Source organism: Lotus japonicus, chromosome 1 (genome assembly GCF_012489685.1).
Source record: "Lotus japonicus ecotype B-129 chromosome 1, LjGifu_v1.2".
Classification (NCBI taxonomy): Eukaryota; Viridiplantae; Streptophyta; class Magnoliopsida; order Fabales; family Fabaceae; genus Lotus; species Lotus japonicus.
In genome coordinates, this window is record NC_080041.1 from 73,522,675 (window position 1) to 73,549,658 (window position 26,984).

Genomic DNA, 26,984 nt, shown 5'->3' on the forward strand with positions numbered 1-26,984 from the left:
AAATGCGGTAAGAAAACAAAAAACTAATGATCTACTTATAATTATTCTGTTTTGCATTTTCAATTTTCTCAGATGCAGACAATTCCCGTTAAACAGATGCAATGAAATGCATTGAGACAAACTGACAAAGGAACTTCACATAATTTGGACGGGGTTAGTAGCTGATCGAATTCAATCCCTTTTGCTCATACATACAAAGAATGCTGAATTTATATATTTTCTAATTTTAAGCCTATTTATTGAAGCCTTTTTCCAACTTTTAGCTTGTAATTCTAGCTCCGTACAATCTTCTGTTATAAACTTATATTGTTAATAAGTTTTTCTTTCGATAGTTTTAGGTGTTTTGCTCAACAGCAGTATTTTATATGATTACATATTACCAGAGCTTGTTTGTTAGAACTTAGAAGTAGACGCAACATTTATTAGAGCCTGAGTTCTTTGCAATTTTATATAGGATTGCAGGTTTTTCTTGATATGCAAAGAATATATATTAATTAAGCACAAGGGGTGCTAACCCATATACAAAGAGAGAAAAGAAAAAAAAGAGGAAAGAAATTAGCAAACTAGTGAAAAACTACAGCCTCAATAAAGATAGGCCGGCCAAAACGCAACCCTCAATTACAACAAACTTATGCAAAATACAGTAGGTAGCCATTGCGCAAAATCCCTCAAAACGTTAGCAAGTCAAGCCTTGTGTACATGTTGCAGCATTAAACCAGCACCTGATGCTCTTTTCCACACCAAACTACCAACTAGCAATGAATATAATCATTAAACCAGCACATGTTGCAGCAGTAAACCAGTACCTGAGGCTATTTTCCACACCAAACTATCAACAAGCATTGAAAATTCAACAAGCATTGAAAATAATCAAGCCAGCAACCCCCACGGCTCCTCAAACAATCTGCAACCTCTTCTAAAATAAAATGTCATCTCCAAACCAAGATGTAGAAGCCGTGCTCACCAAGTTGAGAACGCAGCAGCACAAACAAGTTGAATAGTAACACAACAACACTACACACATAACAGCAACCCCCCAAGACATCACAGAGGGTGAATACAAGCGTCCAAGCAATTTTTCCATTCAAATAACGAAAACTCCACCCCCTTCACCTTATGGCGGACCCAATTCCATGAGCGAAATTGAATCATATCTAACAAAGAATCCATATCAAGCACTGCATCTCTAAAAATAATGTCATTGCGTTGGAGCCATACCGTCCACACCACAGCAAGCCACACCACAATCTCACCAAATCTTTGAGATCTACTCCAGCCATGGAAAGCAAAATGCAGCAGATGATCACGCGGCAAATCATATAAGTGTAGTGGACCACCTGTCCAACTATTACAAAGAGCCCAAACCTCACGAACCCTTGTACAAGATGACATCAAATGGGCAGCCGTCTCCAACTCTACATGGCAGAAAGCACAACGAGCATCATCAATACCTTGAAGCACTCCTCGGCGAAGCAATTGTTGTCTAGTTTGAAGTCTATCCAACAACAAGCGCCACGCAAACGCCTTGACGTTAGATGGTACAGGAGCTGCCCACAACAGTTGCATAGCTTGATCAGGTTCCTCCTCACCATTATCCTGCAAAACAGAGTAAGCACTATTAGTCGTATAAGGCCCCCATTGGTTTGGGGACCACAACCACTTATCACATTGGTTTTCTACCAAGCTCACACCACTCACTGACTCACACATATTTAGGACCCACCCCTGCTCTCTCTCACTCAAACCTCGCCTCCATCGGAAATTCCAAGACCACGCCCCATCCACCCAACCACCCACCTCCTTAATAGTAGCATATTTTTGCCGAGACAGATTAAAGAGTCTGTGAAAGCGATCCCGAAGCACACCACTTCCGGACCAATTCTCCAACCAAAACGAAGTTGCATCCCCATTTTTAACAATTTTAGACAATCCCAGTTCAAACCAATTCACTCCAGAACCATCGAGGCACACTGCTTGAACCTCCCTCCACCAGGGAGACACTGCTGTACTCCCATTGTTGTCCAGCTTAGCTTTAACAACTTGACACCATAGACAGTGAGGCTCCGTTAAATAACGCCATCTCCACTTCCCAAGTAATGCCCTGTTAAATTTAATCAAGTCCTTAAGCCCAAGGCCCCCCACTTCCTTGGGTTTGCACACCCGATCCCAACTTACCCAAGCAATCCTCTGACCATCCCCCGAACCACCCCATAGAAAATCATGCATTATACTCCTGCATTCTTTCTCAACACCCACCGGAATTTTGAAGAAAGAAAGAAAGAACAATGGAAGTGAAGACAAGACACTCTGAATCAAGCAAACCCGACCTTCGAAAGATATATGACGGCGACGCCATGGATTAAGTATGGCTCGCATTTTCTGAATGATCGGAGTCCAAGTAGAAGACATATGAGCCCTGCTGCCCACCGGGATACCCAGATAGACAAAAGGAACTGTCATAACCTTACAGTGCAACAATGAGGCCAATCTGCTAGTTGTTCTCTCATCCACAACAATCGTCGCCAACTTACTCTTATGAAAATTAATCTTCAAACCTGACACCAACTCAAAACACCGCAAGATACATTTCACCACTCTGACATTCTGAACTGAGGCCTCCCCAAGGAATAAAGTATCATCTGCAAACTGGAGAATAGGCACCTCCACTTGCTCTCCGACAAGGTATCCTTTGAATTTACCCAAGTGCACTGCTTGCTTAAGAAGACCATTTAATCCCTCAGCTACAATCAGAAAGAGGAACGGTGCGAGCGGATCCCCTTGTCTCAAACCCTTCTCCATACTAAACTCTGATGTAGGACTCCCATTAAGTAGAACAGAAACTGAGGCAGAATGCAGACAACTCTTCACCCACTTAACCCATAATGGACTAAAGTGCATTCTTTCCATCATATAAGTGAGGAAGTCCCATTCTACCGAGTCATAGGGCTTCTCATAATCGACTTTAAACACCATAGTTGGCTTCTTTTTCTGCTTAGCCTCATGGATAACCTCATTTGCAATCACAACACTATCCAGCATGTTCCGCCCACCAAGGAATGCAAACTGACTCTCCCCTATAATCTTCCCCATGACCAACTTGATCCTGTTTGCAAGAAGTTTAGACAGCACTTTGTAGATGCAACCAATCAAGGAAATAGGCCTGAAATCATTTAATTGTTGCGGGCAATCAACCTTTGGCACAAGAGCAATGAATGAAGCATTACACCCCCTTGGGTCAAGTTCCACTACGCCAAAAATCATGCAATACCTGCACAAAATCAGATTCAAGCAAGTGCCAGAACTTCTGAATGAACTTGAAATTAGACCCATCCGGGCCTGGGCTTTTGTCCCCACCACAATCCCACACAGCATCTTTAATCTATGCTTTCTCAAAGACCGCTGTCAACAAGGCATTATCAACTGAATTCAGCACTCTAAATGGCACACCATCCAGTGTTGGGCAAGCTCTTTGTGTACTCGAAAATTTAGCTTCAAAGAACCGCTTAGCTTCCACCTTCACCCTTGCTGGATCCTCTTCCCAACTCCCATCTACCATAATACCCACAATAGAGTTAGTCTTCCGTCTCCATTTAATAGAAGAGTGAAAGAATTTAGAATTTCGGTCCCCTTCCTTAACCCATTTAGAACGAGCTTTTTGACAAAGAAGAGACTCATGATGCTTCAACACACCCCAAAAATCAGAGATCAACTGTTGTCTAGCACCAAGTTCTACCGTGCTCAAGCCCACCTCTTCCTCCTTTTTATCTAGCTCGCTGATTTTACACACAACCTCATGCCTCTTAGTTCTCAAATCCCCAAACACCTCGAAATTCCATTGTTTCAATGCAAGCCTCAACCTCTTCAATTTTTCCTTCAAAACTAACCCAGACGACCACCCATGAACCTGTAAATTAGACCACACGTTTTCCACAAACACGGGTAGTCTAGCATCTTCCAACCAGTAATTCAAGACCCGGAATGATTTTGGGCCCCAATCCTGAAAGACCCGCCTCAAAAGGATTGGACAATGATCTGAAATATCACGATCCATCACCAACTGCGAACAATTAGGCCACCACTCCAACCATGTATTTGAAACCAAAAACCTATCAAGACGGCTTCTCGCTTGACCGTTAGGCCTGAACCACGTGAATCTTCTACCCTGCAAAGGAATGTCCATCACCTCCATATCTAAGATGAACCTATTGAACTCCTCCATCTCCCTGGCATAAGTCACAAAGCCTGACATCACACCCACACGCTCCTCTGCATACCGAACTGCATTGAAATCTCCTGCAAGACACCAACACTGGATCAAACAGCTAGTTTTCCATGTTAGAAGCTAGTTTTCCATGTTAGAAGTTCTGCCCATAATTGTCTCTTATCTGCCATCGCACATGGTGAGTACACATTGACAATTACACACTCTTGACCACCCCAAGAGCCAATCAACCCGATAAAACTTGACCCTTCAACGCATTGAACTAAATTGAAAGCCATAGCATTCCACACACATAACAGTCCTCCTCCTCCATTTGTTGCTGCAATTGCCCTCCACTCACAGCTATAGTCACCCCAAACTTGAGAGCAAAGCCTTTGATCAACAACAACTAGTTTAGTCTCTTGCAGACAAACCATATCAACTTTTTCCCTTGCAAGCATTTCTCTAATAACTCTTATCTTACCACTACTTCCCAACCCCCTCACATTAAAAGAAATTATCTTCATCGGACACCATCAACATCCCCTGTTTTGACCACCACACTCTTGTGTGCTGCACTCCTATCCCTTGATTCAAGCTCCACCAATCTTTCAATCACCTTATTCTCATCTCCTGAAAAACACATACCCAACTCCTTACCCATGACCCACATCCCTTCTGCCTCTTCTTTCTCATCAACTACCCAGACTGATTTGTTTATCTTCCTCATACATGGGTCAGAAATAGTGGGGGGCTGCTTGAGGGGCACATGGAACGAACCTGGGGATTCTGACCTTGGCCTGTGGAATTCGACCAGCACCGCCCATCAAGAGCCTTCCCTCGCGACAACTGCTGCTGGCGAGAGCTTCCCGCTGTCCCTCCATCACCGTGAAGCTGCGCCTCAGGGGAATCAACACGCGTGGTGGGTTTCTGAGTTTTTGGGGTTCAAGCGTTTAACCCACACTCAACACGCATCCTTCTGTAATTATCTTCTGCAATTAATCCTTTCAGACCCGCCCCTGAATGAAAGACCCACCCATCTACCCTCTCCACCTCACGATCCAGATCAGTTTGTTTCTCCAAATTTAGTTTTTGTTTGGGCCGCAGATTAGGAGGAGGAGCTTGGACCCTAGCTGGCCCATTAGAGACCCCATCTGAAATATTAATCCCAATATTTGAATTCTGTACCTGATTACAAATTAAATGGGCCCCACCAGAACCAGAACTAGTTACACCCTTAAATATCTCCCCCGTTATTGCTGGACTTAATCTATCATCAATACCCACCATAACTCCCTCAGGAATAACAGTTGTTGTTACTTTATTTTTCAATCTACATTTTTTTATTGAAAAAATAGTGCATCGGGAACAATATTATTATTGTGTTTTAACAAGAATAATTGAAGTAATGAATGTTCAAGAAACTGCAGCCAACTGTATTGATGTAACTTCAATTTATACCATTTCTCTCTCCTCACGCTCTGCTAGGGTTTCTAGCTGGTGACGTTTGTGAGAGCGTTTCCCCAAGTCCTTCTTGGCCTTACCTACCCCGCGTGGGTTTCCTTTCCCTTTTCCTCGTTTCCTTCTCCCTTTTCCTCGTTTTTTTTTCTTGCTTTTTCCTCGTTTTCTTTTCTCCTTTCCTCGTTTTTTTCTTGCGTCTAGTGCCTTACCTACCCCGCGTGGGTTCCTTTTCCCTTTTTCCTCACTTTTCTTGCGTCTAATCACTGACACCGCTTCTGACCTCTGACTGGGTCAGATCTGCTTTTCCTTTCTCCATTTTCTCCTTGCATTTATTGCTATGGAGCGTAGTAGAAATACTATGTTAACTAGTGAGGAAACCGAACCTTTGGTGATTACGGATCTGGCTGACGATGAAGACTCATCTCCTACAGCTGAGTTCTGGCTTGTGGGTAGGGTGGTCACTCAAAATAACTTCAACGTTCGAGCGTTCAAAACCACCATGGCTCAAGCATGGAAAGTGAAGACGGGTGTGGAAATACGAGAGGCTGGAAAGAACCTCTTCACATTTAGGTTCTTTGAGGAGAAGGATCATGCTTGGGTTCTGAAACAAAGCCCTTGGTCCTTTGATCGAAACATTGTTGCTCTTCAGATCTTGGATCCTCAAGAAAATCCGACGGAGGTGGCCCTTGATCGGGTTCCTTTTTGGGTCAGAGTCCACGATCTCCCGTTGGCTTTGCGCCGAGAGTCGGTTGCAAAATCGATTGGTGACTCGCTGGGGGGCTACATCGCCTGGGACAAAAACGAAGACAATCGTCTGGGACAATTCCTGAGATTTAGAGCTTGGGTGAAGGTTATGAGTCCTCTACGGAGAGGAACAATGATCGCTCGCCCTGGGAGGGACCCTGTGAAAGTATGGTTCCAATACGAACGGTTGGGTAATTTCTGCTATGTCTGTGGAGGTTTAGATCATGGCCTCAGGGATTGTGAGGCCTCCGCTGGAGATGAAGATGAGATGGATCTAGCGGCTTTAGCTTTTGGATCTTGGATGCGCGCACCACCCCTGCGTGCCAATGTGGTTTCTGGTATCCGGGGTTTGGCTTCTAACTCTGGCGTACAAAGTGTGAGTGAGTTTCGTTCTAGCACTATTCCAGATCCTACCTCACCCAGGGGTGTCAATTCTTCTGAGAAGGAGCCCCCTGTGCCTTCTGATGTTTCAGTAGAAGTCCTGGCTTCTACTTTGGCCAAGGTTATTGTGCAAAATCCTCCCCAGGAAAGGAGTGTGTCTTCAACCCAACTTGCCCTTGTTCCCGATATTAGTGACTATTGTGCTGCTGATCTGGAGAGCAATGAAGACCCCTTGAGGGTCACTGAGGACTCTAACGGGAAGACTACTACCCTGGGTAAGGTTAGTTGTCTGAAGGAGCCTCCCCCAAAAGAGGTTCTGACTGGAAGCACTCCCCCTCATCCCCCTGGTTCTCCTGAAGACTCTGCACCGAGCCTGCCATCTTCTGAGGCTAAGGTGGAAAAAAAAGGGTCAACAAAGAAATGGAAGAAGATAGCAAGGGAAGTTCATACAGGTACCAGTTCTGAGCCACACCATGAATTTGTGAAAAGAAAGTGTGGTGTACTTGATGATCCCATGGTACTGGACCCCAATGAATACAATTCCCCTCTGAAAAGAGTCTGTGATGAATCAACGGTGGAGGCTGGAGCTCAGCCCCGCCAACAGCCATGAAAATGCTATCGTGGAACTGCCGTGGATTGGGGAATTCACGAGCAGTTAGAGCCTTGTCAAGGCTCTCCTTAAAGTTTCATCCCCAAATTGTCTTCTTAATGGAGACTAGAAGTTATGTTACTGAATTTGATCATGTAAAAATTGCTATGGGTATGGATTGTTGTTTGGCCATGAGTTGTGCTGGTCCTGGTAGAAGGAGATCAGGGGGAATTGCTATGCTGTGGAATAGCAGTCTAGATGTGAGCCTCCTCTCCTGCTCACCTAACCATATCAGTGTTGTGGTCACAGATGAATGGGATCAGAAGTGGTGTCTAACAGGGCTGTATGGTCACCCTGAGGAAGTTAATAAGGTTCATACTTTGACTCTCCTTGATTCTTTAAAATCTCAGTATCAAGGCATGTGGATTTGCATTGGGGACTTCAACTTAATCTGTGAGTCCTCGGAGAAAAGAGGAGGAAGAATTGCAAACCTTGCCCAAATGGGTCAGTTTAAGGATACTTTGGCAGCGTGTGGTCTGGCTGATGTGGGGTATACGGGTTTCCCATTTACATGGGATAATGGAAGAGAGGGTGACCAAAATATCTGTGAAAGGCTCGATAGATGTGTGGCAAACTCAGAATTCACTGCTAATTTTCCCTCGATTATTGTGGAGCACTTGGGTAAATATGGTTCTGATCACTCAGTCCGGTATGCCATATTGCTGAATGGAGAGCCTAGAGATTGGTTTTCTCCGCATAGAGGACTGCGCCAAGGAGATCCGATCTCCCCTTATCTGTTTATTCTTTGCGCGGAAGTCTTTGCAGGTCTAATTGATGAGCAAGTGGCTCTCAACAATATTCATGGGATTAGGATTGCCCGTGGGGCTCCTCAGATTTCGCACCTCTTCTTCGCCGATGATAGCCTTCTTTTTATGAGGGCAAATTTGGTGGAAGCAAATCATACTCTTGCTTCTATTAAAAGATATGAGGAAGCTTCTGGACAAAGGGTAAATTTTGACAAAACAGAGTTGTCTTTCAGCCAAAATGTGCAAGAACAGTTATGTAATCAGATCCGGCATAGGATGGAAGTTAAGGTTGTAGACTCTCATGACAAATACCTTGGTTTGCCAACGATTATTGGGAGATCCAAGAAGGCTGTTTTCCTCACGGTGCAAGAGAGGTTAGTGAAAAAGTTGAAGGGTTGGAAAGAAAAATTCCTTTCAAAGGCCGGAAAAGAAGTTCTTCTCAAAGCAATTGCGCAGGCCATCCCTACCTATATCATGAGCTGTTTCAAACTCCCAGAGAGTGTGTGCGCTTCTATGGCCTCTCTTATGGCAAATTTTTGGTGGGGGCAAAAGAATAGTGAGAAGAAGATTCATTGGATGAGCTGGGCAAATTTATGCAAACCTAAAGCGTGTGGAGGGCTGGGTTTTAGAGATTTCAGAAGTTTCAATGATGCTCTGTTGGCTAAGCAAGTTTGGCGCCTTCTCCATCGAGAGGATTCTCTGTTGTTTAAGTGCCTAAAAGCAAGGTACTTCCCTAGGTCCTCTCTTCTTGATGCTCCCGTGGGTTTTAGACCAAGTTTTGCATGGAGGAGTATCTGCTCAGCTAGACCTATCATTAAGGATGGGTTTGTTTGGAAAGTGGGTAATGGATAAAAAATCTCAATCTGGGAGGACTCTTGGCTCCCAGGAACTAACTCAGGTCGGATTCTCAGCCCAGTTAAAGAACTCCCTTCAAATGCCAAAGTAGCTTCCCTCATTGCTAGTGACCAACGAAAATGGAATAGTGATTTGGTGGATCATATCTTTAATGTTGCTGAAGCGGCTAAGATTAAGAATATCCCCCTTGCATGGACTGATAGAAACGATATGCTGAGTTGGAAGTACACAGTTAGTGGGGTATTCTCTGTCAAGTCAGCTTACTCCTGGATCCAGCAACAAAAAGCGTCCCTTATTGCCTCTTCCTCTTCTTTGCGAGCTGATTGCAATTTTGTCTGGAAATTAAAAATCCAAAAGAAGGTACAACATTTCATCTATCGCTTACTGAATAGATCACTACCCTGTCAACAGAATTTGAAAAGAAGAGGGGTCCTTGTGGCTCCTTTGTGCTCCCTTTGTGGTGATTGTCTAGATGAGACCCCGGCACATATTTTCCTGCAATGTGAGTGGGTTAGACAGGTTTGGTTTGCTTCTGTTCTGTCTATCCGTTCTGGTGATATTCAGCTTGAAGTGGATAAGTGGCTGCAGCAGATGGCATCTTCTAATGGAAGGGACATAGTAGAGCAAATTGCTATGATTCTCTGGAGCATTTGGAAAACAAGAAATGATAGTTTGTTTAAGAGAATTAACCCTGTAGTTGGCAAGACTCTAGAGATGGCGGAGAGCATGAGAAGAGAATGGCTTAGTCACCACCCCCTGATTTCAAATTCAGACAAGCCCAGCCCGGCTTGGTTACCACCCCCAACAGGTTTTATGAAACTCAATTTTGACGCAGGGTGGTCGGGATCGAGAGGTACAGGATTTGGTCTGGTTATTAGAGATGAAAAGGGAATTTTCCAGATCGCAGCTACTCACTATGAGGACTTCAGACTGGATCCGCTAACTGCTGAAGTTTTGTGTCTTCGCTGGGCCCTTAATCGTGCAGCTGAATGGAACTTGGAAAAAGTGATTGTTGTGTCTGATTGCCAGCAGCTTGTGAAAGCTTTCCACCATCCAAATGACTTCCCTGTCCTGCAACACATTCTACTGGATAGTTATCAATTTGGTCCTAGTTTTAATTGTTTTTCTTTCCAATTCGAAAGTAGGCAAACCAATGTAGTAGCTCATGCACTAGCTGCTGAGAGTTTCTTGTACCACGACAGCACTTGGTGGGGTGACCCCCCTGTGGGTATCCTGTTACATCTTGCTGCTGATTTTCCTGATCAATGATTAAAGTATCTTATTGCATTCAAAAAAAAAAATGAATGTTCAAGAAAAGAACTCACTTATTTATTCATTTTTTAATTTATATTTGCCTTCCTACATTTAATGTGATATTTGTTGTTAATAGAACCTAGATTAAAAATTAAATATCTATGTGAAGTTGGGTAAACATTTGTGGGTGATTTTCATCTATTGTGCTTGATTTAGATGGAGAGCATCTCTACAGATTTGGCAAAGCATGGTGCAGAGAAACTAATTGACAAGGTAATTACAGAATTACGTTATGTGTGTTGCTACACATGTATTGTTGAGGATTTTGAAAAGGCAAAGAGAAGGTTGGAAGCAGAAAGGAGGAGTGTAGAACAACGTATCCAAGTGGCAAAGGGAAGAGGAGAAGATATTCAAGTCAATGCTTCTTATTGGGAAGAGCAAGCTGATGAACTCATTAAAGAGGACGCCAAAACAAAACTCACATGTTTTCCTAATTGCATAAGGAGATATAGAAGGGGAGGGGAACTTTCGAGTAAGACAGAGGAGATTAAAAATTTGGTGAATGAGGGAAACAAACTTGAAAATGTTGGACTCCCTGCTCGCCTTCCAGGTGTTGAACGTTTTTCTTCTCAATATTACATCTCTTTCAAAAGCAGAGAGTCCCAATATAATGAACTTTTGGATGCTCTAAAAGATGACAACAATTATATCATTGGATTGCAAGGGATGGGGGGCGTCGGGAAAACTACATTAGCAAATCATGCGGGCAAAGAACTCAAGAAGTCAAAACAGTTTGACCATGCCATTGTTACTACAGTATCATCTACTCCTAATATAAAAAAGATTCAAGATGATATTGCAGCACCCTTAGGCTTGAAGTGGGAGGATTGTACTGAATCAGAGCGGCCTGGGAAATTGTGGAGCAGGCTAACCAATGGTGAGACCATTCTTCTTATATTGGATGATGTGTGGGACTGGCAACATGTCAACTTTGAAGAAATAGGGATTCCATCTGTTGATAATTTCAAAGGTTGCAAAATTCTAGTAACCACACGTAATGTGCATGTATGCAAAAAATTGGGATGTGAGAGGATAATTCAACTAAATGTCTTATCTAAAGATGATGCATGGATCATGTTCAAAAGGCATGCCAACATAACTGATAGTAGTTCCTCTAAAACATTGCTAAATACGGGACGAGAAATAGCAAAAGAATGCAAAGGATTACCGGTTGCTATTGCAATTATTGCTAGCAGTTTAAAGGGCCAACAACGTCAGGAGGAGTGGGATGCAGCGTTAAAATTCTTGCGGAATCCTTCTGGATCCATGCTCGGTATTGATGAAAATTCAGTTGAAATTTATAAATGTTTCAGGTTTAGTTATGATTACATAAAGGATGAAAAATCCAAGTGATTGTTCCTCTTATTTTCTGTATTCCCAGAAGACAAGCAAGTTCCTAATGAACTTTTTACTAGATTTGGCATAGGAGTAGGCATATTTGGGGAAGTTGGTGGCAAATATGATGATACTCGAAGCCAAGTAGTGTTAGCCACAAATAAACTCATAGATTCTTTTTTACTCTCAAAGGATCACGATGGATTTTTGGCAATGCATGACTTGGTGCGTGAAGCAGCCTTATGGATAGCTAACAAGGAGATTCAAGTAGTGAATATTTCTAACAAGAGTCAAAAGTCGTTGGTTGAGAGTGAGAATAACATTAAGTATTTGTCATGCAAAGGAAAGGGAATAGATGTATTTTCTTGTAGGATTGATGGTTCCAAACTTGAAATTCTAAATATCTTCATTGACGACGAGTATGAAGAAGTTTTCATCCAAGTCCCATTTTCATTCTTTGAAAATATGAAGAGGCTTCGAGTTTTATTTATTTATGGTGACAATTTTTTTTCATTACCACAATCAATTCAATTATTAAAGAATATTCGATCTCTATTCTTTTCTGGATTAAGATTACGGGACATTTCCATTCTTGGAAACCTGCAAAGTCTTGAGACTCTTGAATTCCATGATTGTTGGTTTGATGAATTGCCACCTGGAATTGCAAAAGTGGGCAAAATTAGATTGTTGAGGTTAAAGTCTTGTCACTGTAATAATCCATTTGAAGTGATTGAAAGATGTTCATCGCTAGAAGAATTGTATATTGGTTATATTGATTTCTTATATTACAGTGACATTCTCACAGTCACAGTGCATCATTTAAGAACTCCATTGCAAAGGTACTATATATATGATTCAAGCGCATATGAAGACATGGATGCTTTTCCTTCTCTATCAAAACTAGTGTCTCTATCAGCAAAAGGTCATCGTGTTTTCTCAGAAGAAACAATGAAATACTTTGTTCAAACAGCCGAGGATCTTCGATTGGAAGAAAAGGAATGGAGAAACCTTATACCTGAGATTGTTCCGATAGATGAAGGTATGAATGATCTAGTCAATCTTAATTTAAAATATTTTCCACTACTAGAGTGCCTCATTGACATTGCGAGTATTGATGCTCATGGACAAAATGTCCTCTCTAAGTTGGTTGAACTAACACTAGAGGGTATGGATAAATTAAAAGAACTATGTAATGGTCCTTTTCCCTCTGACTTTCTGAAGAGTTTAGAGAGGCTGGAAATGGATAAATGTGACAATTTGCAATGCACACTACTTAAAGGAAAGCTTTGATCATAAGTTTGAATCAAGACAAGTCAAGGTATGTACTCTATTTTCAGTCTATCTTGTTGTTTGTGAAATTAATTCATGAATGATTTCAATCTTACTACCTTTCACATGGTGCATAAAGAAATACATATATAATGACCTTATTGATCAACTACATTCATGGAGATGGAACTTTTATGTCCCTACTACCTATTCATTCATTGTAGGATCAAAGAGGGAAGGAGAATGTTGAGGTGTGTAAATCCAATGCACAAAACATTTTGTGCCTTCATGAAAGGGTTGGACAACAAATGATCCTACAATTACAAAATATTTGCTTGTATGAATTGCCTCGGATGATGAATCTTTTTGTCGGTCCTAAAAATTGTTTTATTTTCCAAAATCTTACAAATATAAAAATTGTAAGATGTGAAAAATTGGAAATAATTTTTTCCAATTCTACTTTAAGAAGTCTACCAGAGTTGTGTTATCTACTAGTAGAAGATTGCAGAGAATTAAAGCAGATCATTGAAGATCAGGATGCGGAGGATCGAAAAATATCAAAGACATGCTTTCCAAAACTAAAAACACTCGTTGTCATAAGTTGTAACAAGTTGAAATGTGTATTTCCTGTCTCCTTATGTAAAGAGCTTCCCGAGATACAGATTCTAATTATAGACAGAGCAAATGAGCTTGTGGAAGTATTTGGAGGTGAAGGTGATCGAAATGTTGACATACCAAATCTTATGTTTGTAGTTTTTTACAAACTACCAAGCCTCTACCAAGGGAATCAATTTCACACTGTAAGGAATTGTTTGGTACAAAATTGTCCAAACCTCTCTTTGACTTCAACAATGAGGAGTATCAAAGAACTTGAAGATTATTTTTTTGGAAAGATAATAGGTACACTTTATACTTTATAGATAATTTTTTTAAAGCATTGCATACTTATTGCTAACGATGACATTTATATATATGGTTGGAATCATCAAATATAATTCAACATGTGATGCGTTATCTTTGTCATGGCATCTTCTTCCAAATACAATCAATATTGAGGAGTGGCCTTTATATTTTTACTAATAGAAACTCTATTATTATATGTGTACAATGTTAAAATAATAATATAGAACATTTCATGTTTCACTTACCTAAAAGCTTAAGTTTTTTATAAAATTAGTTCTTGACATAGTATTAAAGTCATTATGACCAAGCAGTCTAGAGTTCGATCATTTCCGCCCTCAATTCTTCTACTTAAAAGTTGTATTTCAGCATATGGTAGGTGGTGAGCTGTGAATTGTCCATGCTTCAAGCTCATGCGGGCTCTTGCGTGAGGGGTGTGTTAGTAATGTATTATAAAACTATAGGTTAATTGTCAAATTAGTCCTTAAATTTGTAAGCAAGTTTGATTTTAGTCCCTCTAAGCAAAAATGACGTTTAATAACGGTTATTTTTACAATTACTGTCGGTTTTTAAGTGTCAGTAAACACCATTTTTTCTCAGAGGGACTAAAATCAAACACGCTTAAAAACTTATGGAGTAATTTAACCATTAACCTTAAAACTCTTTATGTGGCTTTTACCCAATAGTTTATGTTTTTGAGATAATAGGTTCTTGAGAAGATATGAAATTAAAGGAGAGAGGAGTGTAATTTACGTATCTTTCGGGGAGGGTAATTTACTCTTGGTAAACACACATAATTTAAATCTTAAAATTTGAAAATGATGATTTACATATGGTAGAAAATTGGAGGTTGCGATTTATTTTTATATTATGTTTTTTATGAGTTAGATGTTAATATATATTTTGTTATAGAACTTCTCGTGAGTTATGAGAATTTTTGGAGTCTACAACCGTACCTCCAAAAACTACAATATGAACTACAATACATGGAAGATCCTCAAGACTCTAACACCGATGACACAACAGCTGAGGATTTTCCAGTTGAGCCCGAAGTTCAAGGAGCATCAAGACGTGAGTTGACTTCTCCGCAGGCTGAATTCAAACAAAATGAAAATGGAAAAATTAAACCAAACAAGTTCACTTCTGTGGAGACAAAAACAAAACAAGCAGCAAAGCAAGAATGTGTTGAAGAAGGAACTACACCGTTTAATCATTCAGAATTAACAACTTCATCATCAAACCAATTACTTACTTCTGAGAAAAAATCATATTCACAGGTGAGAATAGATTATCATATACATTTGAGTTTTCCAATGCATTCTTCTGCTTGCAAGTAATGTTCTTGTGTTTGTGAGTTGTTAGTTGTAATGGGATTCAATTTCAATGACTTAAATTTTCTTTTGTTCTTCCTATAATTAAATCAGACATTTGAATTAAAAAAATACATTAGTTAATTAAAAGAGGGTGATAATCCTAAAACTATAAGGCTTCAGAAATGATGCCGACATCATTTACTTAATTATTTTAATTTTTACAGCAAGATGGTGACTGTCAAATATCCACTCCTTCTTTTTCAACTTCCAATATACACCATTCTGCCGCCAAAGGCACTCAAGAAAATACTAAGATTGATGAACCAGGTGAACTGAAGGCTCTTGTTTCTATTTGCTCTTCTAATACTATTCCATTTCTCTCTTGATTTTTAACTCTTTTCTCTCGCTCCATTTATTTAGTTTCTTCAAATTCTTGTTGTTCATCTTTCAAAACAAAGCATTTAGCTACTAAAGATGTTGATGTTAAAAACTTCCAAGAAAATACTAAGACTGATGAGTTAGGTGAAGACTCTTGCATCTTTTTTCTTTTCTTATATTACTTCATTCTCTCTTGATTTTGAACTCTTTTCTCTTCATTCCTTTATATAGTTCCTTTAAATTCTTATTTTTCAACTTTCAATACTCTGCCACCAAATATGTAGAAGATTATCAATAAAATGTTGAGCTTTATGAGCCACGTGAAGAATTGATCTATTTTCCTTTCTTATATATATTACCCCATTTCTCTTTTAATTTTGAACTCTTTTCTTGCCTTCTTTTTCTTTAGTTTCTTTGAACCCTTATTCTTCATCTTTCATTGTAGAGCATTCTGCCACATGTAAAATTGGATACTCTCACCACAAATTGTGTGTGAGGTAGACAATGTTATTTATAATAGAAAATTACAGAATATGCTAAGGAATATTCTGAGGCATATTACAAAATATAAGCTTCTTGGAGTTTGGCGGCTGTGAGGTCTCTCCCTCTCTTGCATCTGCCTCCGGCTCGTTGGAGTGGTGGTTGTTGGGTTTGCTCCAAGCCTGTCGTTTCCGCCTCCTCAGTTGCTGGTTCAGTCGCAGTTGGGACCTCTTCACTTCTGGAGAACATGCTGGCTCTGCCAGGGCCTCTTCCTTCCTCGGCGGTGCCCTTTGCTAGGGGGGTGGAAGGCGCTGGCTCTGTGTCTGTCGAGGTCTTGTCTGCTGTGGAGCCTGCTCTCCAGCCTCGTCGGCGTGGCCGTCCCAAAAAGTTTCCCCCTTCCTGCGTGAGTGCTGCTCAGCCTCTGGCTTGCGTGGAGGTGCAGGATGATGTTGAGGGCTTTTCTCCCTTGGCAGCGTCGGCATCTCTTCCGGCGTGCGGTGGCCCTTACTTTACGCGGTCGAAAAAGTCGTGGCTTCTCGGCAAAGTCTTGGGGCTTGATTTTGAGGGAACCGACCTAGAGGCTATCCGAGGGTTGGAAAAGGTGTACGAGGATCACTCCAATGCTTGATTTGTGTAGTTTTCCGGGCTATATTTTGGGTTTTCTTTGGGTGTGTTGTTGGTTTTTCCATTGCTGTACGGTTTGGTTTTTAACCCGGTTTTGTTCCTTTTTTCGGCCTAGTTGGGTTCTCTTTTGATCGTTGAGATAACTCGTTTTTTTGGGTTATCTTCTCTCCCTGAGGGTGTTGTCCTTAGGGGTTTTTTGTGGTCATTAATAGATATTCCTTCATCTTTCAAAAAAAAAATATAACAAATAATAATAAAGGAATATCCTGTAGGATATTAGGTCTATTCATCTCTAACACCCCCCCCCCGCGTCAAGCTTAGCGTTGGATTGAGACCAACTCGAAGCTTGGATCGAAAAAGCTCAAACAACGGACGAGGCAGTGCCTTAGTGAAAATATCAGCAAGCTGGAGAGAAGTAGGCACATGATGAACAGCTAAACGACCAGAAGCAACCAGCTCACGAACAAAGTGACAATCCAAGTCAATGTGTTTGGCATGCTTATGAGCCACAGGATTCTGAGCCATAAACAATGCGCTTTGGTTGTCACTGAGTAGAAGAGGAGTCGCTGATAACCGAACACGAAGCTCATGGAGAAGATTAAGCAACCAAACGAGCTCGGAAGCAGTATTAGCCATAGCTCGGTACTCAGATTCACAACTAGAGCGAGCAACAATGGGTTGTTTCTTGGCACTCCAAGACAATAGATTATCACCAAGAAAAATAGCGTAGCCATAAGTAGAGCGGCGAGTATCCGTGCAGCGAGCCCAATCAGCATCACTATAACCAAGAACAGCGGGGGAAGAGGTACGACGAAACGTAAGACCAAAATGTTGCGTGCCACAGACATAACGAAGAATACGTTTGACAGCCTGAAAATGATCTATAGTCGGAGCCTGAAGGAACTGACTAACCGTGTTAACAGCATATGACAAGTCAGGACGAGTAATAGTCAAGTACTGCAAGGCCCCAACCAAAGAACGATAATGCGTAGGATCTGAGTAAGCCTCACCAGAACTAACAAGATTGGAACCAGCAGCCAAGGGCGTCGAAACATGACTGGCCTCAAGCATCATAGCACGAGAAAGCAAATCATGTGCATATTTGGCTTGCCCCAAGAACAAACCATCAGAAGTATAAGTGATCTCAAGACCAAGGAAGTAGCCAAGCTTACCCAGATATTTAATGGCGAATTCAGCATTAAGGCGAGCAATAAACTAAGTCAGAAGAGAGGGATCACTACCAGTAAGAATGATGTCATCCCTATACACAAGGAGATAAAGTGTAGTATGTCCTTTGTAGAAAAAGAACAAGGATGGATCAGCCCGACTACACGAAAAACCATTACGCAGCAGAAAAGAACTTAAGCGCTGAAACCAAGCACGAGGCGCCTGTTTGAGGTCGTAGAGGGCCTTGTTCAACCGACACACATGAGTGGGGAAACGAGGATCAACAAATTCAGGAGGCTGTTCCATATAAACAATTTCAGTGAGATGACCATGAAGGAAAACATTTTTGACATCCAACTGATGAAGCTGCCAATCATTAAGCACGACAAGAGATAAAATAAGGCGTTCAGTGGTAGCTTTGACAACCGGACTAAAGGTAAGTGAGTAATCGAACCCTGGAATCTGCGTGAAACCCTGAGCCACCAAACGCGCTTTTAAGCGCTCAACAGTGCCGTCACTATGAAATTTAGAGCGAAAACCCCATTTACTTCCAACCACATTGGTAGTGAAAGGGCGAGGGACCAAAATCCAAGTACAATTCTTATGAAGGGCAGAAAGTTCATCCTCCATGGCTGCCAACCACTGAGGATGCTTCATAGCAGATTTGAATCCCTTAGGCTCAGTAACAGTATGCAAAGCAGTGAGAAGACCAGTAGGTTGAGCATGAACCAAGGCATAACGCGGATTCGGCTTAAAAATACCATTCTGAGAGCGAGTCTGCGGACGAGCAGCAATAGGAGCCAGGGGAACCTGAGCCACCGCAGGGGAAGTAGTCGGTGGTGAAGCAGGCGGAGCCTGAGTCCCAACAGGAGGGGTGGCCGTCTGTGCTGGGGAAGGAGGAGCCGGCGAAGGTGGTGCATCGTTAGGAGGAACCGGCAGAGCAGGTAGGACATCTGAGTCATCACAAGATGGACAAGACAGAGAACCAATAGGCAGTGAACTCTCCGGAACAACAGGTTGTGGAGATGGAGGAGAACCGGAAGCCGGTTCATAAAACGTAGAGACCACCAAGTCATGAGAGGAAGAGTGAGAACCTGCAAAAGGGAAGCAGAATTCATCAAATTGAGCATGACGAGACACATAAGTCCGAGAAATAGCCGGATCGAAGCATTTAAATCCCTTGTGGTGACTGTTATATCCCAAAAATATGCAAGGAGTACTCCGAGGGCTAAATTTATTGTTCATGTATGGACGCAAGCACGGGAACACCCGACAGCCAAAGGGATGAAAATTAGCATACGTAGGTGCAACATGAAACAGGAGCTGAAATGGAATATGATTAGAAAGCACCTTAGAAGGGACACGGTTAATAATATATACCGCAGTACTGAAAGCATCAACCCAATAGCGAGTAGGAACATGTGAGTGATACAACATAGCAAGACCAAGCTCAAGAACATGTCGGTGTTTCCGTTCAACCCGTCCATTCTGTGCTTGAGTGTGAGGACATGAAAACCGATGAAGCACACCTGAGGAAGCAAATAAAGTCTGGACTTTGTTATTAGTGAACTCGGTTCCATTATCACTTTGGAAAACTTTGATCGGCCGGGAAAATTGATTTTCCACAAACGCTTTGAAGCGAACAAGAACATCATAAAAATCAGACTTGCGCTTCAATGGATAAAACCAAGTAACCCGGGAAAAATCATCCACAAAAATAACAAAGTACGAAAAATCATCAACAGAAGCAACAGGAGATGGTCCCCACAAATCACAATGGATAAGGTCTAAAACTGCAGAAGCTATTTTATTATTATCATAAAAGACTAGACGTTTACTCTTAGCCATCTGACAAGAAGTACAACAGATAGGCTTAGGCAAAATAGAGGAAACATTGAAACAACCAAGTTTATGCAATTGTTGAATAATTTCAAAATTAACATGTCCTAATCGGGAGTGCCACAATTCAAAAGAGGCACGAGGTAATGGAGAACTGGTAGTAAGCAGCGCCTGCGATCCTTGATTAAGCACATAAAGTCCCTTATCACATCGGCCCCTTCCCAGAACGGCTCTTGTTTGTCGGTTATGAATAACAAAAGAATCATCCAGAAAAATAGCTTTAGCATTATGAGTACGGGTCAATTTGTTAACAGAGACAAGATTTGTAGTTAACTGAGGCACAACCAAAACATTAGATAAAGGAACAGAATGTGAAACAGAACGAGAATCAATATGAGTAATATGTAAACCAGCCCCATTACCAACAAGAACACGATCATTACCATAATAGGCTTGAGAGTCCGTCAGCTGAGATAGAGAAAGAGTCATAGGAGAAGTGGCACCTGTATCCATATACCAGTCGGAACGGTTTGAGTTGTCCAATGAACAACCCGCAGCAAATGATTGTACCAAATTAGCAGACTCAGAAGAACGATCCCAGCGAACCGGACACTTATCAGCATAGTGACCCTGCTCACGACAAATTTGACAGTGAGGAGTGTAAGAGCCACGGCGACCAGAGCCACCATTATTGCGACGCTGACGAGATCAACCATTAGAGTTTCCACGATTTCCACCACGAGAACCACCACCGAAATTTCCACGATTGCCACTAGTGGAAGAATGAGTACCAGAAGAGCGGGGTTGATTGCTCGCATGGAAGGCAGCAGGTGGAGGGGTGACGGATTCTTCAAGAGAAGCCTGAAAAATAGCATGGCTCTCGACCTTACAAAGAATGTCAGTAAAGAGAGGTAGGGGTACCTGATCAAGCTGACCCGTGGAAAAATTTGCATATGAAGGGCCAAGACCACGAAGAAACCAATGAACTTTATCATCATTAGGCATAGGTGCACCAATAGCAGCCAGCTGATCGCAGATAGTGCGGAACTTCCGCCCGTACTCAGAAACGGATAGAGAACCACGACGCATGAGTTGAAGTTCATCACGGAGACGTAGTTCTCGGGCCTTGCTGCGTGAGGCATAAGCAGAGTGTAAAGCAACCCAAACATCACGAGCAGTGGTGGCGCTTAGAGTCTTAGATAAGGCCTCCTCAGTGAGGGAGGAAAGAAGCAGACTGTTGACATTACGATCGCGAGCCTGCCACTCAGCATAAAGAGGATTTGGAGAAGGAGCACCATTACGTAGGGGTTGAGTAACAGTTTGTGCAAATGTCTGTTGAGTAAATTCTAGCGGAGGATCGTCGGTAGTGTCAACAATATCATACAGCTCCTGATTCTGAAGAAGAGCAGTAACCTGTTTACGCCAGAGAAGAAAATTATCTGGTTTAAGTTTCACCGTAAGCATATGCACCAAAGTGTTCATGGAAAAAGTCGGAGGAGTAGCATTGAAAGCCATCTGAAAATTCAACAGGCAAAAACAGCCACAGCAAAATCAAGTATGAAGCCTATTGTAAGAAAAGCAGGCACGGGGCTCGAGGTTGCCAAAAAAAATTAATTAGAGAAAGGCTCCCTGGAAGCAACACGCGGAACACGAGGGTGGAGACGCACGGAAATCCACGCGTCCAGCTGGCCATAGGAACAAGGTGGGACCGCACGGTCAACAAGGCTTGATGCTGATGCTGGTGCAGACGTGATGTCAGCAAGAGATGAGATAACAAAAGGTAAAGGTAGCAGCACGGTCAACGAGGGAAAAAGGTGGCAGCACAGGCAACAAAGTTGGATGACGTGATGCTGGTGTGGGCACGGAAGTCTGTGCTGCACGGAATCAGATTGCAGCACAGAACCAGATGGCGGCGCAGGCGCGTGTCTATTGTCAAGGAAGCAGATGGCAGTACGCGGAAAAACAAGGTGGCTGGCAGATACCCACAGGCTTGCTACTGGACAAAAAACCAAAGGTGGTAGCGCACGAAACTCAATAAAAGCACCAACACAAAATTTAGAGAAGCAGTTTTGGAGGCATGGGGGAGGGAAGAAAAAAGAAAGGTGGCGGCACAAGAAGAGAGGTTGGAGCTAGGGTTTCAACCTAAAATCTGATACCATATAAGATTGGATACTCTCATCACAAATTGTGTGTGAGGTAGACAATGTTATTTATAATAGAAAATTACAGAATATGCTAAGGAATATTCTGAGGCATATTACAAAATATAACAAATAATAATAAAGGAATATCCTGTAGGATATTAGGTCTATTCATCTCTAACACCACCAAAGAGGTTGATGTTGAAGACTCTCAAGAAAATACTAAGACTAAAGAGCCGGGTGAAGACTCTTGCATTTATTTTATTTTCTTATATTACTTCATCTCTCTCTTGAGTCTTGATTTCAAACACTTTTTTATCCATTCCTTTATTTAGTTTATTTTTTTTTGTAAATTCCTTTGTTTTAAAACTTTCAATGTAGAGCATTCTGCCACCAAAATTTTTGATGTCAAAGACTCTCAAGAAAATACCCAGACTGATAAGCCAGGTGAGGAATCTTGCATATATTTTCTTCTTATATGCCCTCATTTTTCTCTTGATTTTGAACTATTTTCTCTTCCTCCTTTTGTTTAGTTTCTGTAAATGGAGATGTTGATGTTGAAGACTCTCAAAAAAATACTAAGAGTGATGAGTCAGGTGAAGAATCTTTTTTTATAATTTTTTATATATATTATATTACTCCATTTATCTCTTGATTTTGAATTTTTTTTCTCTCCCTTCTTTTGTTCAGTTTCTTTAAATGATGAGGCTTCCATGAAATCAAGCTCAATTGTTAAGGATCAACTTTCAACCAATGATGATATTGGAGTTTTAGTACCTAAGCCCTCTCCAATTTTAGCTTCTCCCGTTTCATCTCAATCTCCTTCAATTCCATCTGAAGGTATTTTACTTTTCTTTTTTATTTTAATTTTTCTTTTGTGTTTAGGTTGCTTAATTATTATTTTCTTCAATTTCAGGGAACTCTTCTCAATTGGAGGATTTAACTTTTGGTTCTCTTGTCAGTAAGGAGCTTGAGCAATTGATCTCTAAGAAGCAATTGGCTTCTGAGAACTTGTCTTTGTTGGTTGATTTTCTTGTGAAACATCCATCTGTTCGTTTAACAGGAAGTTCGCTTAGTAACAGATATAAGGGTTACGCTTATAGCTGCCTGACTGAGCTACTCAAATTTCTCCAAACACACAGTGTGATGGATGTGTTAGGGTCAAGTCATGCTGAATTTGTGGAGCTATTACAAGATGTGCACAAATTTTCTTTTGATAAAGATTGGTTGGATCGTGTTGAAAAGCGCGCATTGATTCTCGGTTCACTTGTCTCGGAAGATGCATTGAAAATCTTGTTGGAGTCTAAGCGTGTTATGAGTCAACATGTGGAGGATCTTAAGCATCAATTGGAATTATCTGAAGCTATTCTAGAGAGGATCACTCAACAGGAGGCTCAAGTTTTAGAAGCTAAGGCTGCTTTAACTTCCCCTCTTGGCTACTAGCCTTTTTTTCCTTGTAGTATCTATCTATCTATCTATTATAATATAGGAATTGTGAAGCGCGTAATATGGCGCTGCCAACTCAACTTGCTTCTATTCCTTAAATTTGCCACATCAAATTTAAACATGACATGTCAAGATATCTCAACACTTCTCATTCTTTCATTTCATCTGAACCGGTGCTGTAAACTTTGCACACCATAACCATTATTCCGTTATTATTGTGCCACTACTATTCCTCTTTTACGTTACAAATTTTTCTAAAGCCATTATTTCACTAGCACTAAACTTTGCAACCCAGCTGAACGGGGAGCGACCAAACTACCCGTGGGAGAGGGTAGCGGAGAGAGGTGGGGGAGTGGCGAGCCGGCGATCTGGACGTTCCCGGGAGGGGCTCCGATGCTAAAGTAAGTAGAAGAATGAAGAATGTGTAAGTGAAGAGGTGAAGAGAATGAGTTACCTTAATATGGAGGAGGAGCCCTCCTTATATACACGAAGGGAAATTAGGGTTGGAGCCATGCAACGTCATGCATGGCTCGTACTTAGTTCATCATGGGCCGTTGGATCCTCTGTTGCTCCCTGCCGCAAAGCAGTGATCCAATGGTCCAGGATTCCTTGGGATCTGTGCCTCCAACCACTAGTATCGTAGGGTGGTTGGGATAGGTCAACCCCTACATGGTGGGCCCTTTGATTGTCTTGTACTCAAAAGAGAAGTCTCCTCCGTCCCAAGCGGGCCGGGAGGAGGTAGCGATCATTTAGTGGGGGATCGTCCCATTAGGTCCACTCCGGTCGTCCGTTCAAGGGTTTCCTGAGCGGTGATCGTCCACAGGCGGTGGTGGTCGTTTCATTAGGTTTCTGCCCTGGTCGTCCGTGCCAGGGTCTCCCAGAACAGTAGTCCCCCACCTCTGGTCCACTGCCACAGTGGAGCATGAGCTTTAAGGGCGGCGCTCTCGCGGAGGAGTTACTGGGGTTCCCGGAACAGTCATGCATGCTCTGTGCGCGAGTGGGTCCCAGTCGTTCGATCCTCTGTCATTCCTACGGCGCCAGTGAGATCTCACGGTCCAGGATTCCTCGTGTGGTAGGTTCAGTCCCTAGCTTTCTAGGGTGGTTGAGGGAAGTCAACTCCTAGGTCCTGGTCCCACCGTTGTCCTTTGTGGCAGTGTGGGGCCGGACCTAGGTATTTCCCAAGTTCCCAGAACACCAGCATTAGCATTCTGCATTAGCATTCTGTTACTTTGAGTCCCTATTTTGCACAACCGCTTACTTTGAATGCTGGCAGATAAAACTGATGCAGTTAAGAAAGGAAATATACTTCTTGACCATGAATGTGGAAAAGTAGATTACAACCAATGTTAATGACTAGAAAATGTTTTCTTTTTAGATTATTGTTGATATGTTTAAATGGAAATATGAGAAAAATAGGGGTCTACTTGGTTGAGAACATCTATGAGAGCATCTATCAGTAACTATGATGACTCTGATAAGAGCCTATTTCAAAAGTTCAGAAAGATAGGTTAATATATCTCACTTTTGATTCTAGCAAAATCACATGAATTATTTCGCCGCGCATCGCGCGGGTTTGAGTCTAGAGCATAGGGGCGGACTCATTCATAGGCTAAGTGTGGCTGTAGCCACACTAGCTTTTGTGAGAAATAATTTCAAAATATGAACTTGGAAATGTGAATTGTATCATTGATTATATAAATTAATGTTCGGCATTTTGATAATGTAGTGTTGTGGTCTAGTGGATAGGCAACACTCTATGCCACCTCTTTGCAGTGGGTTCGATTTTTGAAGAGAATACTGAACTTTTACAATGTGTTTGATGTTTGGGTCCCTCATCTTCATTTGAAGCTTATGATGTGAAAAATTTATTGAGGATGGTTGAACTTTATCCAAAAGATTTTGTAGTTGTGACGGAAGTGGTAGTGCGACATCAGCTTCAAAATTATGTTAGAAATATTCGATGTGATCCAAAATTTGCAACGTTAAAAGGACTTTCAGATCTTTGTGCAAAACTTGTGGAAACAAAAAAGTGCAATAGTCTTGCGGTAGCAACTGCAAACGTGGAACATGTTTTTGCAGCTATGAAATTTGTGAAGAGTCAGTTATGTAACAAAATAGGTGATTAATGGTTAAATGATCGTCTTGTAACTTTTATAGAAAGAGACGTTCTTCGAACAATTAACAATGATGTTATTTTAGCTCATTTTCAAAAAATGGATAGTAGACGATTTTCATTATAAATATTAAATACACTTCATTATATTTTCAATATATTTTAGTTTATAATTTCATTTATGTTTAGTCACACTGATATATAAGGTCTGGATCCGCCCCTGTTAGAGCAGGTGGCTCTTTTGGGTCCTAGGCATAACCTGATCCGTGTTAAATTTTATATTACTTCGGGTAAGAAAGTATGTTTAAGTTTTACCTCAACCTTTCCAGTCCCTATTTCTGGGTGCATGGCACCACCTATGCCGTCTTTTACTATCATTTTGCTCTATACCACAAATGAAAGTTGACAAGTAGTTACTTAATTCACAACTCAGGCTTCCAATAATTTCTAACTATAGTTGTATGTTGATTATAGTACTATATTGAAGAATGTTCTTAATCAACCAAAACACGCGTTCACTAAATTATGCTTGAAGGTATGGACAAACATAAAAATAATAATGACATCAAAATGCATATCTCTCGATAAAAAATATTGTGTATGAACAAATTTTACTCACATTTTTATTAACCAATATCATCCCACATATTTTTTTGACATCTTTTCAATATCAAACACTATTTTTTAAAATAATTACATATAATATTTACACTAATATTAATTTACCTATTTTTATTTTAAAATATATGATTTATTTAAATTAAATTAAATTTTTCTTTCACCGCGCATCGCACGGGTTTGAATCTAGTTTCACCTAATTTCTATATTTAGCATGCGAGTTTTTTTTTCTGATTAAAAAAAAAGAAACAAGTTTGTAGGTAATAATGGTCCTAGGGAGACTTATTTGTGTGCACATTATTTTACATAGCGGATAATTACTGGCTTGGTCCCGTGGTTTTTATTCTCTCACATTGAGAGAAGTTTTTCACGTTCAAATTGCTTTTGTCGTTATTTAATTTTTGTATTGCTATTATTGTTATTACTATTGATGTTGGCTTTTCTCAAAAATGATTTTGTTCTTTTTTTTACATGTATAAAATAGGTGTGCTCCAAATTTTCCAATATGTGCTTTAGTGCCATTACTTTGGCTAGTTTAGGGTCTATTTGATTACGATTTTTGAAAACTGTTTTTTAATTTTTTTTAAAAAGGAAAATTTACTTTTTGGTACATCATAAAGATTAATTACCCTTTAAGGACCTTTTTCCTCTTCATCACATATGTCCCTTAACTCTTACCACTTGAACTACCATAGTGGTGGTGGTGAGTCGATGCAGTTTGGATCGAAACAGTGGAAGGAAAATGACAATGGTGAATGAGAGAAGAAACAAGAGCGATGGTGAGCCAATTCGATTTGGATCGCGACTGTGGAAAAATAATCGTAGTAGTGAATTGATTAGTTCGGGTTGTGTTAATGCTTTAAGGCTTGGTTGCAGCATAGCAATAACATTTTGTATCCACAAGGAATTAGTAATACTATACCGTTCAATAATTTATGTACTCAAATACTGAGATTTCACAAGATTTGAATTTTTTTAAAGTAAACATAAAAATAAACACAAAGAGAATA

The 26,984-nt window shown here is 41.0% G+C and overlaps 2 protein-coding genes and 1 pseudogene across 2 annotated transcripts; 2 read left to right on the forward strand and 1 right to left on the reverse strand.

Annotated features, from left to right (window-relative positions):
• Positions 1-25,471, forward strand: LOC130745459 (uncharacterized; annotated as a pseudogene).
• On the reverse strand, positions 3,380-4,728 carry LOC130745452 (uncharacterized). The gene is made up of 2 exons (XM_057597729.1): positions 4,464-4,728; positions 3,380-4,293 (listed from the first exon to the last, which is right to left on the reverse strand). The coding sequence occupies exons 1-2, from the start codon at positions 4,726-4,728 to the stop codon at positions 3,380-3,382; spliced, it is 1,179 nt and encodes a 392-aa protein (XP_057453712.1).
• LOC130748518 (uncharacterized) lies at positions 7,388-10,441 on the forward strand. The gene has a single exon (XM_057601751.1). The coding sequence runs from the start codon at positions 7,394-7,396 to the stop codon at positions 9,032-9,034; it is 1,641 nt and encodes a 546-aa protein (XP_057457734.1). The 5' UTR covers positions 7,388-7,393; the 3' UTR covers positions 9,035-10,441.
• Positions 25,472-26,984: the final 1,513 nt, after the last annotated feature.